We start from the raw sequence: 15,332 nt of genomic DNA, 5'->3' as shown, positions 1-15,332 counted from the left end.
CCACTCTCTCCACTCCATGCATAATTTCATATACCTTGATAATTTCTCCCCATAGTTAAATTTGTATTTGTTATAAAAGAGTGACAGGGCAGTTGGGCCATTTAATTTCATCTAGCTGAGCTCCAAAATATTTAAGTATTCCTTCCCAAAAGTAAAAATGAGAAATTATGTCTCTGAAAAAATGGGGGGGGGGATTCTTTGGAATTGACCTACAAAGCTGCCTTACACCAAGTCAGATCATTGGTCAATTTAGTGGTCCAAGTCAGATCACTGGTCCAAATCAATGTATTGTCTGCATCGATTACAGTGGCTTTCCAAGGTTTCATTGCAGACAACATAAGGGTCCTTCCCAGCCCTCTCTGGAGATCCCAGGGATGGAAATTGAGACCTTCGGCAAGCAATGAATGTGCTTTACCATAGAGCCAGGGGCATAACTATAATAGGGCAAGGGCAGACAGTTGTCTGGGGGCCCACTGCCTTGGGGGGGGCCCCCGAGGAAAGTCCCATGACTGACTCCCCCAGCCGTGCATCCACCCGGGCTTCCTTCAGTTGTATTCATCCTCCGAAATTGATGTGGGTGTTAAGACATGGAGCTACCGGAATAGCATGTCTTTCTCTAGTGCCATTAAATGACTTGCATCATCCACAATTTACAAAACCTTTTAAAAAATAATTTAGAATGACGTTTTATTGTGGCACATAGGAGATATATATATATATATATATATATATATATATATATATATATATATATATGCTTTTTGTTACCACAATTCAGCCTCATTTAAGATTTCTTTACTTAATGAGCTGAACTTCAGTGGGGGGGGGCATTTTAAAATCTTGTCTCTGGGCCCACTACAACCTTGCTATGCCCCCTGCATAGAGCTACAGCCATTTTAGTTATATGACCCCTTCTAAAAAAGAGTGACAAATATGTTCTCCTTTTCATTGCAATTAATTCATTGATTTTTAGTAAGCAAGAATTGCTTCATTATAAAAATATATAGTTATCAACACCACAAACTGGTTAGAATTTTAGAAAATAATAAAAACTCAATGCTGGAAGTCCATTTTTGGCTTGCACAGAGAATGCCAAACCCTGATGAATCAGGAAGGCAACTCTACTTATTTCCTTTTCTGTACTGGCTGCCCACTAGATGAGAATGTTTTGACCACATATCACTATTTTATGGGGCTGTGGTCAGAGTTGTTTCCCTGTTATTCTACTGGTTGCAGCTTGACTGTTCTAGCCTTTTCATTCATTACTCATACTCTCATAATCTGAAACTGAGAGGAGCTTCAAAAGCAGTTTGTGGTAGGGCATGAGGATCTGTTCTTCAAGGGTGGGGGCATCACAAGTCTTATTAAGTCTGCTTAAATTGCTCTGACTCCCCAGTTATGAAAAACTACTAAGGAAATTTCTCCAGCCCGATGAGGGTGGTTTGGGATGAATAGGCAGCTGCAGCCCACCAGGGGTGCAGATCCCCTCCTAAGCATTTGAGGAGTCCCCCCCCTCATTTTATATAACCCCCCATCACCAAACCTAATAATCCATATATTGTCCCCAAAAGCGTATTTCCTTCACCCCTCAAAAAACGTGAGGAGGTGCTCCCCAGTCTTTTCCTCTGTTACGCCCTTACTCCTCACAGCTTGGACCTCGCCCTTTCCTTCGCCTTCCTCCTTCATTCCCAGCCCTGCTAAGCAAACTCCTAAGTGGAAGTCGGGAGTGTAGGAAACATATAGCCCACTTCATTCATTCCCCGTCCTAAACTTAGGTCCCATGGACGGCGAGGGGTGGGTTGGAGTCGGTGGCACATTGCCTGCCCCCAGATCAGTTCCCAACACTGTTTCTCTCTCACAGCAGATGCTTTGTGTGTAAAGTAGAAGGGGAACCCCCTCCCCCGCCCCCGCCGGGAGTCCAGGATTTGCATGTGCTGGAACTGATGAGTTTAATTATTGACAATGAAGCTGGGGAGTTGGAAAATACCCGCCGAGGAGCAATGAGTAATGAGCAAGACGCTATTATAGCCCCTAAGGCTAGTTTTATATGACTGCCAGCATGTATCTAAATGCATAAAGAATGCCGATGTAGCAATCCCTTCCCAGCCATCTTCTAAAGTTGCACTCACGCCTCTCTTGACCAGTTCTCGTCCTCCCCGGCCTGAAGGCAAGACTCAGGGGCGTGTCTGCCTTTAAAGTCCCTCTTTTATCTAATTTACATTGCCTGATTAGGTTCTAAGGACGATAAGAAGTGATTCTCTATCGCGCTGTTCAAACATCTGTTCTTCTGATCTCGTCGTCATCTGATCCCTTCCACTCAATTTCGTCCTCCCCGCCCACACGCCATTCTCTCCCAAGTTTAGGAAGCCAGACTGAGATCCTTTTGAAGTCAATGGCAAAGCTCCGAAGGGGACATTAAATTGGTTGTCCGCATCCTGCAAAGAGCTCCGGACCCACCATACGCCCTATAGTGCTCTAGCGAGGGTTCGGCTCTCCTCGTCCTTCTCCGTCTGCTCGCACCTGCAGAGAAGGCTGCGGCGGCGGGGTGCGTGTGTGAGAGCGCAGCGGCCGCCAGGGGTCGCACCGCTCACAGCTTTGCAGCTGGAAGAGATGCGAGTGCGGAGAAAGGCGAAGAATTACCTCGTAGTGGGCAGATGACACCCAAACAACTCCCATGATCCATGAAGTATTCTCAATTATTTCGGACGAATTTGGGGGTTTCTTCAAAAGTGGGGTTGAATGTTTTGGGAACTTTCTCATATTGCCACATGCACTAGGTTAGCTATAGCTTTGTTTCTTTTTCCTTCCAGGGAAAAATTAAGACCAGAGAGTAAATAATAGATGAGAAGATGATACACAGGTATTTTCTCTCTCTCTCTCTCGCTCTCTCTCTCTCTCGCTCTCGCTCTCTCTCCTGGCTCACCTATGGATGCACATCCCTTGTTTAGACCTGATTGCGCTGCATTTGATGACCAGCAGCTGAATCTGTAAGTTGACTCCCATGGAGCGTAGCCTTGGGGAAGAATTGCAAATTTGGTGTTGGATCGCTGATGGACTTGAAGGTCACTCCCTGTGCTACTGAGTGATGAACTCTTCTTGTTCTTTCATGGGCTGAAGGGAGCAGGTTTCAGAAACCACGGGCGGGAGCAGGGTTAAGGTTACAGGCCAATTTCCATTTGTTGAACTTCCTATAACAAGGTCCAAGAGGCAACTTGTGTAAATGTGCAAGTTGTGCAAATGCCACTGGGGTCTTTGGATTAGCAGCACCATAATAAGATTTGCTCTAGAAAGTCCCAGAGGCCTTTTATAATTGCTTCTGCAATAAGCACAAAGTAAACTTATGTAGAATTAACAGAGTTTATTAAAAACAACAACTCCATTTTCTCCTTCTGCTTTCCCTCCTTTCCCCTTTCTGACTCCACCTCCCACACTCTCTCTACAGGATCCCCACTTCGACAAACAACAAAACATAAAAGATTACTAGACAGAATACAACACATCTCTCCTGTCAATTCAGTAACAGAATTGAATTAATATAAAATTCATTTCAAAGTCTTGAAGACTTTTAAGTGGTCTCCTGTCATGCACACTTCGCCTAATTCTTGGGTTCTCTGCACAGGAGCTGATAGTGATGTTTTTCTTTTTCTTTCCCCCTTTCTGGTAAAGAGAACTGTCTATCACTTTCATCAGCCTCCTCTGTGAGGTCAAAACTGGAGGGAAGATCAAATTCATCTCCAGTTCCTCTTCGGAGATCAGACTCCCTTCCCTCTTTTCTCATAGTATGCATGCTGGAAATTCTTGAACGGTTCCATGTCTTTCTATCATCCAGTATGACAGAATCTCCTTAGATTTCAATTATTTGTTTTGGTCCAGAATATTGGGAACATCTCTTTCTCACTTTATAAGGCAGCCATATTTGAACAAAGTTCCCCACCTGAAATGTTCTCTGTTTCATACACCATTTATGACCCACATACATTTTTTAATTTGTGTTGCCTCTCCCATACCCACTCACAAATCTCTGCATCCTGAGCATGAGATGGCATGTAAAGTCCTACCAGTTGTTGCCATTGGGTAAGTTTGGTGATAGCTTTGTGTCCTCTCAGTAGTTCAAAAGGTGATTTCCTTATAGTAGAATGAGGAGTTGTTCGATAAACAAGTTTCACAAATTGCTTCTTTCCAGGGTTGTTGTTGCATAGTAGCCAGCTGTAAACATTCTTTCACTAATCTGTTTATTCTTTCCACTAAGCCATTCCCCTGAGGATGGTACATGGAAATAGTCTTGTGTTTTATCCCATGGTTATTCAAATATTGCTCCATTTCAAATGAGGTAAGCTATGTACCATTGTCAGTCACTAGTTCCCTAGGAAGACCTTCTCTCACACAAACTGCAGCCATTAACTGGATCGGCTTGTTTGTAGTAATGTTGTCAGCAAATTAAACTTCTGGCCACTTGGAATAGTAACCCACCATTACTATAACAAATCTTTGTTTTGTGGGTTGGTTATCAAAAGGCCCCATTATATCCAGAGCAAGTTTTTCCCAAGAACCACTAGGATACTCTACTGGAGTCAAGGGGGTGTTAAAAGTCTTCCGTGGTTTGTCACTTAAAGCACAAGCCATATAAGCCTGATTACATTTTCAATGTGTTTGTCCATACTTGGCCATCAAAAACATTCTCTGATTCACCTTTTAGATGAGCTCATGCCCAGGTGACCTTCGTGGGCTATTTGACTACTTTTGCTTGTAAGAAGGGTGGCACCACCAAATGATCAGTCCTCCGCACCAGCTCACTGAGAAGAGACAGCTCACTTGCTATGTGCATGAACGGTTGATGATGTTTTTTGTATGACCATCCGTTAGTTATATAAGGAAATGAATGGAAAGTAGCCCTCAGTGCTTTCATAAGTGCTTAACACTTATGAAAGCACTTAGGGCCACTTTCCATTCAGCAGATGTGATCACCCCCTGAGTGGATGAACCTATTTATGCAATTACTACTCCTTCATCCTCATCTTCTGGGATCGCCTCTTGGCCTAGAAGTGGAAGGCGAGATAAATAATCTGCAGTTGTATTCTGAAGACCTGGAAGGTATTCCACCTGAAAACCCCTGCTAACTGGGCAAAGAGGCACCTTTTAACATGGTGAGTCTCTTTATTGAGCAGGGGCGGGGAGTAACTGGCCCTGTCCACCCCCAGCACAGTACCTCCAGTGACTGTTGCTGGTGTCTATCTTACATTTCTTTTTAGATTGTGAGCCCTTTGGGGACAGGGAGCCATCTTATTTATTTATATTTCTCTGTGTAAACTGCCCTGAGCCATTTTTGGAAGGGCGGTATAGGAATCAAATGAATGAATGAATGAAAATCAAAATCCATAAGTCTGGTGATCCATTTGGCTGTTCTTGGGGTTGCTCAACTTGATCCCCGAGCAGTAAATAAAACAGATAGGGGTTTGTGGTTTGACCATAAAGTGAAATTTCTGCCCCACAAGTAAGTCCTGAAGTGCCTCACTACCCAGAAACATGCTAGAACTCCCCCCAACCCCACCCAATGACAAAATACATCTTCTCTGAAGCACTACACACCCTGGAAGCAAAGGCAACTACCCTTCCCCTTTTTGCTGGGTCAAGTTGACATATTCAGAAGCATCAGTGGTTACAATAGTGTGCCTGTTGGTGTCAAAGGAAGTGAGAGCAGGGTTTTCAGCAATGGATTTGATAGTCTGAAAACTAGCCTTGCAGGATGCATCCCAGTTAAATGCTACATTATTTTTAAAAATAAGATGCAGTGGAGCAACTTTTGAGGAAGTTTGTCTAACAAATTTCTCTAGAGGCTGTTCTGACATGCAGCTAACCCACCAAAGAGGCCTACCTGTTAGCTGTTTAAATACTTGCATGTTGGTGCAGCATGGTGCTGACAGAGGAGCAGCCTCCTGGCTAGTGCCAGGGGTGATCCCCCAAATGCACCGCACATTCATGTGGTGCATTATGGGATTTCTGGGGTGGGGGGGCTGGGACAATGTGTCCTGGCCACCAACCCTCCACACTGCCATGGGCAGCCTGTGTCCATCTGGGCGTGCAATCCACATGGACCCAGTGATTGTCTGTGGGGGAGGTAAGTTTCAGTAGCCTTCCTCTCCAATGTTCATGAGAAGGCCCCAGAGTCCTAAAAATGATCAAAGTGCATCCTTGTTGTTTAACTCTGCTGCTTCTCAAATAGCTTTCACCAAGTATGTTTTGGGATGTACACACTCTGAAATACTGTGTTTCCCATGTACATCACTGAGTGTGTGCAAAACCGATGTTTCTCTGCAGAAACATGTCCATGTTGCTGGAGTTTTCTTCTGTCATTTTAGCATCATGCTCCACAATGTTTTTGCCTTGTGTAATCCCAAAGGTAAGTTATCCCATCTGTAGTCCCAAAAATTGCATGTATCATTTTATGAAATACTGAAGCTGCAGAGGCTAATCCAAAGGGTTGTCTTTTGTATTGAAAAAGGCCCTCTGGGGTAATGAAGGCTATATATTTTGAGCAGCAACTTCTAAGCAGAGGAATTTGATGATAAGCTAAAGACAAGTCCCAAGCTGTGAACATGGAGGCCTCTTTCAGAGTAAGCAGTATTTCATTGATATTGGGTAATGGATGACAATCCACTACCATGTTGGAATTCACATCTCTTAAATCTATGCACATTCTAAGTGTACCATTTGATTTCCACACAAGAACAATGGGAGAAACTCATTCTGATGAATCAAAAGGCTCTATTATGTCAGCATGCTGTAGTCTTAAGAGCTCCTCTCTAAGTGGTTGTATTGTACAGGAATTGCATTTGCCTCCATCTGAAGTTTATGTTTGAAATGTATGGCAGTGCCAGGAGTATCAGCAAAAATGTTTGAGAAATCAGCAAACATATCAGCATATGGATACTCCATCATCTGTAATACGGATTTTGTACTATTTGGGTTTAACACTAACTGTAGATTTTTCTGATATTTTCAGCCCAATATTGAGACTCCTTTTTGTGACACATACACGTTCCCTTCTGCAGTACAACCTTTGTAATCCAGGACAGCAGTGAAATATCTATTTGTGGCAATAGGGGGACCTCCATATCCCCATGGGTGGATGTCTGAAGGCTGCAAGTGCAGATCTGATGTAGTGAGGAGTTTTTTGTAAAGTAGACGGGAAATGATGGCATATGGAGAACCAGAATCAGCCAGCATCCACACTTCATGGCCATTGAGTTTAACTTGACAATGTAGAGAATGTGATTCTGTCACACTTAAAATGCTGTCAGGAAGTGGTTCATCTGCCATCCATATCATATCGTAAATCAGTAATGGAGTGGACAGCAGACCAGCAAACTTTAGCAAAGTGTCCTCTTTTTCCCCGCACCTGTTGCAAGTGACCTTCAGTGCACAACAATGAGCAAAACTGGCTTTATGGAGTCTGTGCATTGGTAGAAGTGGTAGCCAGAGGCGTAACTATGGGGGGGGCAGGGGGGGCACGTGCCTCAGGCGCCATCTTTTCTGGTCACGTGGGGGGGCGCCGCCATGACCAAATTTTTAATTTTTTTTTAATTTTTTGTTAATACAAATGTTTCCTGCTCAGTGCAGCAGCGCTGCAGCAGTCAAGGGAGCGCGTCGGTGCCCCCTTCCCCACGAGCGGTCCCTTCCGCGCTGCCTGCGCCCCCCCCCCATTGCTTTGCTGGTGCCTGGCAGCGAGTCAGTGGCCTGGCTTGGTGGTGGCGGCGGGCGCTTGTGAGGAAAAACCTAAGTATAATGTAGTATGTTGGGGGGGCGGTGGGGGGGGGCACCATTTCAGTGCTTGCCCCGGGCGCCGTTTTCCCTAGTTACGCCTCTGGTGGTAGCTCCTCCTTTCTTGTGCTGCCACTTACAGGGTAGTGCCATATGAAAAGATTGGGTTTGAAAGGATTTAGACTGAACAGCCTGGATTTCAGGAAGTTGGATTTGGGGTACCAAAGAGAGCTATTTGTCACAGTGAGGAGCATTTTCCACCTTCCTAGCCATCTCTCTAACTTTATCCAAGATAGGTTTCTGCCCCAATAGCAGTTTTTCGTGCAGTATGGAGCAGTTTGTTTTCATAACAATCTGATTCCTGATCCTTTCATCAGTAAAGCTGGCAAACTCACCGGTTACACTGAAGGCATACAATGCTGTGACATACTGATTGATAGGTTCTCCAGAAAGTTGGAATCTAGAATGGTACTGTATCTTTCAGTAATCATTTTCAAAGTAGGGTTGAAATGATAATCTAAGGCTTGAAGAGCAGCTTTATAAAAATTGGCACCCTCTTCCAAGCTGGCAGAAAAGGGGCAAATGATTATATATACTTTGTCCTTCAGGGTCCTTCAGGGTCCAGGTAGTGAAGCAATATAGTCTTCTGCTTGGCTGGAGTAAAATCAGGGGTCTGTATAGTATAGTAAGGAGGTAATTGCAGAAATAGGACCTCCGTTGTTTCCAGTGATGAGCAGTTTCTCTTGGTGTGGACAAGAAAAAGGATGATGGTGGGATCTGAGCCATGCTTCAGTGGGCATCCAGTGAACAACAGAGTCCAGGATGATAAGGAAAAAGTACCTTCAGGTATTGTGCAGGTCAGGAAGCTGGAGAAACAATCAGCAGCAGCAAGAGTAGAAAACTGTTCAGGAATGTAGGCCGAGTAATGCAATGAAATGAGGTTGCAGAAACATTCAAAAGCTTTGCAGGCTTACGTGCTTGGCTGGTTCAAAATCTCGCCGCCGAATGTATTATTGCTGCTTCCCTTATAAGCACAAAGTAATCTTATTCAGATTTAACTAAGAGTTTATTCAGAAGCAACTCAATTTTCTCCTCCTTTCCCTCCCTGTTCCTTTCTGATTCTACCCTCACACTCTCTCTACAGGATCCCCACTTGGACAAAATTCGCAACAGTAGAACCAGTGGATGGTGAGGTTGGCACTGGGAGAGGGGTGCAGCGAGAGGTCTAGTGGTACCACTGTCACCTGCAAACCGGCATGAGCAGGGGCACCCTGCCCAGCACCCCGCATGGAGGCTGCTGTGGCTCTGGCACTCACCTGGCCTCCTCTGTGCATGCATGGAGGCCAGGTGAGCGCTGGAGCCCTGGCAGCTGCTGAGGGGGATGCTGGGTGGGGTGCTATGGCTCACAGTAGCTTGCAGGTCAGTTTGTGAAGGCACCTCTCCCTGCCCCCACCACTGTAAAAAACATAAAATATTACTAGATAGAACACAGCAGCAAAGCCATTTCCAAAGGGGGGGGGGCCATCCTCTTTCTAGTCACCACAGTGCCAGTTCTGCTTGAAAAGTAAACCACCTATGATTTTGGACTTCTGAAGTGGCTGCTTTGGAAGATGGCAGCTTTCCCTCTGGGAAGGGGCCATGGGAAGCTCAAGCAAGTGCAAATCCTTCAGTTGTGCCGGAACATGGTTCGGCGGTTTGTCCTGTGTTAATTGTCCTGTGTTAATCCCAGCTAACTTGGTGAAGAGGCACCTTTTAACGCGGTGATCCTCCTTATTTAGCAGGGGGAGAATAATTGGCCCTATTGTCTATCTTGTGTGAGGTTTTTGTTTTTGTTTTTAAGATTGTGAGCCCTTTGGGGACAGGGATCCATCTTATCTATTTATTATTTCTCTGTGTAAACCACCCTGAGCCATTTTTGGAAGAGTGGTATAGAAATCGAAATAAATAAATAAATAAATAAATAAATAAGCCCTTTCCCCGTTCGCTTTGCTGGGCAGCGCTGAGGACTCTCGCCAGTGCGAAGGGAGACCCCTGGTCCAGCGCAAAAGCGATCTTTTCAGGGGACCTTCGGTGAATCAAACCTTGTTTCCCCGAAGCCAATCGTACAAAGGCAGCTTTCAAGGGATACGCGTGCCAAGGTGCAGAAAGGAAAGACTGGGTAAAACCTAGGAAATAACCCAGTGTACTCCCTTCTTTTTTAAATTGAATACAGACTGCCGTGTGTTCTGTTTCCCCCTTCGTATCAGGACGGAGCTGTCAAGCCAGAGGGAAATCAACAGCCCTTTTCACAAAGTGCTAAAGGAAGCCCAGAGGGCAGGGGCGGAAATATCCGAGAAGATGAAGGAGGTACGCTTGCGGGACTTTTCTGGGGGAAAGTATCTGGGGAGGGCGTTACAGAGATAGGAAGACTCCTTCTTGCATAGATCGTCACTTTTTAAGGACTGACTACTTACTACTAGGGAATTCGGGGCAGGGGAGACCAAACCTTCACAACGTCACAGAACTCTATTTCTCAATACTGCGCAAACTATCCGGAAGAGATCAGGCCAAACACCCCTCCCCGCACCCCGTTCTTCTTTGCTAATCCCTTTCATCTCCCCCGCCCCCGCACGTGAATCTGGATTCCGAACTCAGCCATGGGCAACCAACCCAATTAAGTCCTTATATGTAGCGGGGTGGGTGAACTGCCTCCTCCTCAGACATCCCAAAGCGCACCGACTTCTGTCGCGCATGTAGTCCCATCAGCCGACTAGAATGCAGGGTTCAAACGGCGCAGACTTGGCCCTGCCAGGATGGAGGAGACCTCCTAGGACACGCATGTAAGCTACTGAACTACTACTTCAAGAAAGAGCAGCGTAACAAATACAGACGGACTTGGAGGCTGCGATCCTAAACACACCTACTGGACTCCCATTGAACTCTGTGGGACTCACTTCGAAATAAACATGCTTAGGATTATTAGGCTACACACACTTCAGGGATTGCCACGGGACTGCTATCTAAATCCCCCTCACTGAAGTCAATGGGACCTAAAAAGGGCTTAACATAGTTGACCCCTGCCCAATATAATGATACCGTCGACAGTGGTCTATAGTTTTCCCTTTTGCATTTTTTCCCCCCTGGTATGCCCTGACTGCCACTTTCTGCCCGACCATGGATTTTTTTTAAATTTTTTTTTAAAGAGGCTGACAGTCTGAATTTCACTTCCAGGAGATGAAAAAAGAGTTGGAGGTGCAAATGCTCGCAGGCAGGCGCCCTTATTCTGAACAGGAATTTTCTAGTTTCTTCAACTAATGTCCTCCCCTTCCTTTCCCCCTTCTCTTTCTTTCTTTTTTTTTTTAAATGTGCGCAGCGTAGAACCTTTCCAGTCAAAGATAAGGGCTGCTGGCAGTGGTTGCCCCGCGCACTTCAGACTTCAGGGGGAGGCGGACCGCGCTCGAAGCGCCCAGGGGCGCAGATGAGGAGCCGGCTGTTCGCTGCCTAGAATTCAGCTCCGCATCCAGCGCCAGCCCAGCTGCGTGCGGGAGAAAGACGGTTTACAAAACAACCCTGTGAGAGTCTCCATGATCACCGGGTGTGGGGTACTGCTTTGCTTTCTGGCATCCTGAATCGTGGGTTGTAAAACATCGCGCCAATAACTGAAAACAGATCATTTAAGTTTCACCTTTAGTTACTCTAATTTGGCCTGAATAAGTGATGCATTTCTAGCCCTTGGTAGAGGGAGGAGGACACCGATTCCCCTTAATCTTTCTTTCATGCTCTATGTAGGCTGTTGTTATATCGTGAAAGGTGCGCAGCGCCATTCTGTGAACGTTACTCGAAAGTATCATTGAGTTCTCCGATCCTATACACACTTACTTGGGAGCACGCCTGGCAGGGCACTACTGAGCACAGTAGGACCTCTGAGTAAATATGCTTAGGCGTGCTCTGTTAGTTCTGAGCAAAATGTTTAGGATCGCGGTGCGTAGCCAGCAACAGCGCGATCCTATACAGCTTTGCTCCGAAGTAAACTCCACTGAGTTCAATTAGACTTACTCCTTAGTTAAGTGCGCTTAAGATTACAGCCTAAAAGGGCATCACACTATTACACTCAGTGGGGGCTCAAACAGTCCCATTTAACTCAGTGGGGTTTACTTCGGACATTTCCGAAGTAAACATTTCTGCTGCCTGCCTGCCGCGAGGCTAGCCCTCTCCAGACCTGCGGCATCCAAGCATACCGGGAGAAACCCCAGAGATGACTTCAAGCCCTGTTTCAGAGAGATTCCGTAGGAAAAACTCGCACTTACTTCTTCCCTGCCGTCGGACTCTGGAAGGGTGCCGGCTGCCAATGTATTCCATCAAGTTCAAAGTGATAAAGAACCAAGAAACCAGTCGCAATTGCATAGTAACCCTGTAAAAGTTCACGTCTCTTGTCCTTGGGGGGGAGGGAGAGGGAGAGGGGAGAGGGGGAAGGAAGAGCAGCAGAAATACCTGCCTCTGAGACTGGCTCCCGGTCCTTCTCCTTTTAGATACAGATAGACAGAGACACACAAAGTATTTATGATGAGGAGGAGGAGGATGGTGAATTATTGCACTTTCCAACTGGCCCAACGCTTGCCTGCAGGGAGTCTCATCCGAAGGGTGGCAAGGAATGGCAGGAGCCCTGGAGCAGGAGCGACGGGCCTCGTCGTTGCCAGGGCAGGTAGCATGTTGCAGCGGTTGCGGGAGAGCGCAGTGGCCAGGGTGGGAGGAGGGTCTGAGTGAGAGCGGCGGCGCGGGTTGGGGGGCTCTCACACGCTCGGCTCCAGCGAAAGGTCGGCGGCCTCCCGCCGGGACTCCATGGGCAGGTGTGACTTCCTCGCTGCGGCGCTCACGTCTGTCGAAGGATGCCTGAGGGGAACCCCATAGGGCGCGAGAAGGCGCAAGGAACCTCGGTGGTGGTGGTGCAGGCAAACCAGGGGGCTCCGCCGCCCCGTCTTCACGGCGACCCTGGCTGGGGGTTGCCGCCGCCTCAAGACGCCTCTAGCCCAGCAGCAGCAGCAGCATCTCTGGCGGGAAAGGCGCCGTGGGCAGGAGCGCCGCCGCGAGCCTTGCCCACGCGGCCAGGCTTGCGCCTCAGACAACTCTCAGGAGGGCAGCTCCGCGCTGAAGGGAGGCTGGCCCGTTAGAACAGCTGCCGGGTTCCTGTGGCACTGAAGTCGGCGGCGGTGGGAGCAGCAGCAGCAGCAGCAGCACCAGCAGCAGCTCCTTCAGCGCTGAAGACTCCGGCTGACGCTCAACTTGGAGGGGAACCGACTGAGCAGCCGCTCTGGAATACTGGTGGGCTCTGCCTGAGCGAACGAGCGAGCGCTTCCCCTTTTCTCCTCCTCCTCCCTCTCGCCGGCAATCCAGTGGTATTTTGGAAGCTCGCATGAAGTGTGGAAAGCAAACTCCAATAGGACGTGCGGCAGCCTGGGCGAGGAACTTCCAGTCGCCAGTTGGTTGGCGGGAGGCTCTGGCTCGCTTTGCAGAGGGAGGGACGCTGCGCGGGGAGGGGAGAGAAGGGATGCGCGCGCGCCCCCACGGGCATCGCGGGGAGGATTCCACTGCGCTGCTCGTCCCCCTGTCAGGAGTGTTGCCATTCACGCGACCCTCCCAAAGGCACTGAAGCTGGTTAGGGGGAATTCCCTGAGGGGGCCTCCTCCACACAGCTCAAGAAGTCACACTTTCACCTCTGTCATTACTCACATAGAGGAACGGTCCTTTATTAGGACCAAGATAATGAAGCAGCGAGCAAGCTTTTGAGTTTCACAGAACTCTTTCTCGGATTTTGTCTAAGAACAAAAAGATTCAGAGGGTGAGAGAAATACCTTGATGCAGGGCGCTCTCTCTCACTCTCTCTTTCACACACACCCCACACAAACACACACTTTTAACATGCAGGTAACCAAAAGAGGAACAGTGTCGTAATATAAAGACCAATTAGCAGTGAGCTAGCTCTCGAGTTTCATAGAACACCTCCTGAACAATGATGCTTTGGGTGGCAGGCAGATGAAGGAGAAAGAAAGGATAAACAAAAATGTTGAAGCAGGGCATGGTGGAAGCCCAATCTGAAATATTTTACAGTTTTAAATCTCAGGGAAGACACCTGAGGAACATAGGAACATAGGAAGCTGCCTTATACTAAGTCAGACCATTGGTCCGTCTAGCTAAGTATTATCTACCCAGACTGGCAGTGGCTTCTCCAAGATGCTCTCTCAGCCCTATCTTGGAGCTGCTGCCAGGGAGGGAACTTGGAACCTTCTGCTCTTCCCAGAGCGGCTCCATTCCCTAAGGGGAATATCTTACAGTGCTCAGAAATCAAGTCTCTCATTCATATGTAACCAGCTAAGGGGACAAGTCATGCTTGCTATCACAAGATCAGCTCTCCTCTTGCACCAAAGTATGCTGTGGTAAAAAGAAGCAATGGACTCCTTTTGAAAATATAAAGGTCATGAGTTCCTCAAATTTGTCTTGAACAGTAACTGAACCTTGCTAGTCACTTGTAAGGGAAAGAGGAGAAGAACATATAAATGTGGTCATCTTTGGAGAACTATAGTGCTAGATAAAGATGGAATAACTGCTGGCTTCTCCATTTTATAAGGGAGTGACTATTGCTTCCTTGTCCCACTATGCTTTGATGCAACCTGAGATCTCTTGCACTGGACACAAACTTACTAATTATTCTGAATGACCTTCTTCAGTCTCAACATATGGGGCTTCCACTATGCCCTGCACCGCATCTTTTGGTTCACAACTTAAAACACACACACACACACCAAAAACATTTAGGGGTGGGCATGGGACCACTAAGGGCAGTTCAGTTCAAGTTCAAACTGAACTTGAACCGAACCGCCAAGTTTGTGAGCCACTTTGCTCAAACTGGTGGTGGTCCAGTCCAAGTGGTTGAACTGGGTTGAACCAGGTCAAACCAGTTCGACCCATTTTAGATGTTTATAAAGGGGAATTCAGTAAGGAGTCCCCTTTACAAGCATGGTTTTTTTTAAAAAATGAGTGGGGGAAGGTGGGAGGTTACCTTCTGTGCTGCAGCGGTGGTGCACCTCTGTGGCAGTGGCCAGCTGGCGGCGGCACCCTTAGGCCCCACCAGTGCTCCCCCCACTTCAGCCCAGGCCAGTGGAGGCCTGGTTTGGGCCTCTGCACAAGCATGGAGGCCCAAACCGAGCCCCTGCCAGCCCAGGCTAATGTGGAGGAGTGCCAGCAGGGCCTAGGGGAGCAGCCGCTGGCCCGCCAATGCAAAGGAACTGTGTGCTGCGGCAGCATGTAAGGTAACCTCCTGCCTACCCCCACCTGCCCTTTTCCAACCCCAGCGCTCAATGCTTGTAAAAGGGAGTCATTACTGGATTCCCCTTTCCAAGCATCCAAACCGGTCAAACTGGGGCTAGTTGAGCTCGAACTTGGACAGCCCCCCCCCTTTTGAGGGCTGGTCTGGTTCGAGCTTAAACTGGTTGAAATGGGCTTGTTCGACTTGGTTCAAGCTTGAACCAGTTCGCACACTCCTAAAAACATTATGCTTAGAGATAGCTTGATTACACTTGAAAGGTAGCTCTTTGTGATGC

The 15,332-nt window shown here is 47.4% G+C and overlaps 1 protein-coding gene across 1 annotated transcript in view; it reads right to left on the bottom strand.

The window, feature by feature from the left end:
- RSPO3 (R-spondin 3) overlaps positions 1-13,143 on the bottom strand; it is a 100,608-nt gene extending 87,465 nt beyond the window's left edge. Inside the window, exon 1 of the mRNA XM_053285665.1 lies at positions 12,045-13,143. Coding sequence (XP_053141640.1) covers positions 12,045-12,141 — 97 coding nt within the window. The 5' untranslated portion in view covers positions 12,142-13,143. The remainder of the gene's footprint in view (positions 1-12,044) is intronic.
- Between the last annotated feature and the right edge of the window lie 2,189 nt (positions 13,144-15,332).

Source organism: Hemicordylus capensis, chromosome 1 (genome assembly GCF_027244095.1).
Source record: "Hemicordylus capensis ecotype Gifberg chromosome 1, rHemCap1.1.pri, whole genome shotgun sequence".
In the NCBI taxonomy this organism is placed as follows: Eukaryota; Metazoa; Chordata; class Lepidosauria; order Squamata; family Cordylidae; genus Hemicordylus; species Hemicordylus capensis.
This window is presented reverse-complemented; position numbering and strand designations above follow the sequence as displayed.